Raw genomic sequence first — 1,567 nt, forward strand, 5'->3', positions numbered from 1 at the left:
CAGACCCCTAACCTCCCGCGCCCTTCTCTTTTTGCAGAGAGGCACGGGCTTAAAGAACCCAAGAGGGTGGAAGAACTTCAGAACAAGATTGTAAATTGTCTCAAAGACCATGTGACTTTTAATAACGGGGGGCTGAATCGCCCCAACTATTTGTCCAAACTCTTGGGGAAGCTCCCCGAACTCCGCACGCTTTGCACGCAGGGGCTGCAGCGCATTTTCTACCTGAAACTGGAGGATTTGGTGCCACCGCCAGCAATAATCGACAAACTTTTTCTGGACACTTTACCTTTTTAAGACTCTTCCCGTGCACTTCCACTGAACTGAAGAGAAACTTCAGCTGTCTGAAGGGGAACCCGGCTGGGCCCAGAGCAGCACCCATGGGTGCCAGCCACCCGTCCCAAACCAGTGTTGCTAACCTGCAGGCAGAGCGTGAACGGGCATTTTTGGCTCTGGGGCATCACGGATGCAGATCATGGACTACACAAATACCATGGTATAAACTTTTTATTATCGGCTTATAAATGAGTTTATTATTAAGGACTTCTGATTAAACAGGCGAACCTATCTGGCAACGCCGGGTGCGCAGCTAAGACTCCTATGGTGACAAACTAAAGCGTTGAGGTGAACCCACAAGTCTCACCCTCCTCGAGACTAAAGTTTTCTGCTGTAAAAGAAAGCTGTAATATATACAAACCCTAAATGTTGCGTGGGTGGCATGTCATTAAAGAAGGTGAAGGCTTGTAAATTTTACCAGATGCGGTTTGGCTTTGAAAAAAAAAAAAATTATTCTGTGCCTATTTATGAAGAAAGATGGAAAACAATTCTAAAAAAAAAAAAATACGTAATTAAAAATAAAAGCAAAACGTGTTTGAAAAAAAAAATTAAAAAAAAAAAAAGGAGAATAAGGAGCAAGAAAACTAAACTCCCTCCATACCAGGAAAGCATGACGATTCTAGGGTGACATGTTATAGGCACTTGCTATTTCAGTAATGTCTATATTCTATAAATAGTATTTCAGACACTATGTAGTCTGTTAGCTTTTATAAAGACTGGTAGTTATCTAAGCTTCAAACATTTTCTCAATTGTAAAATAGGTGGGCACAAGTATTACAGAACCCGAAATCCTCCCCAAAGGGACACATAGTGTTTGTAAACACCGTCCGACATTCCTTGTTTGTAAGTGTTGTATGTACTGTTGATGTTGATTAAAAAAAAAGAAGTTTATATCTTGATTATTTTGTTGTCTAAAGCTAAACAAATCTTGCATGCAGCAGCTTTTGACTGTTTCCAGAGTGCTTATAATATACATAACTCCCTGGAAATTACTGAGCACTTTGAATTTTTGGTTTGTTTTGTTCCGTTGTTTTGGTTTTATTTTTTTTTAATTATTATTTTTTTTAATGTCTAAAATTGTCGGTTAATATATTATTTTGTGTTCGAGTAATATTTTTAATATTGCCATATTCTGTAGTATTTTTCTTTGTATATTCCCAGTATGGCACATGAGACGAGTCACTGCCTTTTTTTTCTATGGTGTATGACAGTTAGAAACGCTGATTATTATGAT

At 38.7% G+C, this 1,567-nt stretch overlaps 1 protein-coding gene across 1 annotated transcript in view; it reads left to right on the forward strand.

Annotated features, from left to right (window-relative positions):
* Nucleotides 1-294, forward strand: part of LOC103771156 (nuclear receptor subfamily 4 group A member 2) — a gene marked incomplete at its 5' end in the record, with an annotated part of 1,176 nt that extends 882 nt beyond the window's left edge. Inside the window, one exon of the mRNA XM_008938444.1 lies at nucleotides 38-294. Coding sequence (XP_008936692.1) covers nucleotides 38-294 — 257 coding nt within the window. The remainder of the gene's footprint in view (nucleotides 1-37) is intronic.
* Nucleotides 295-1,567: the final 1,273 nt, after the last annotated feature.

Source organism: Merops nubicus, unplaced genomic scaffold (genome assembly GCF_000691845.1).
Source record: "Merops nubicus isolate BGI_N331 unplaced genomic scaffold, ASM69184v1 scaffold28854, whole genome shotgun sequence".
Lineage (NCBI taxonomy): Eukaryota > Metazoa > Chordata > Aves > Coraciiformes > Meropidae > Merops > Merops nubicus.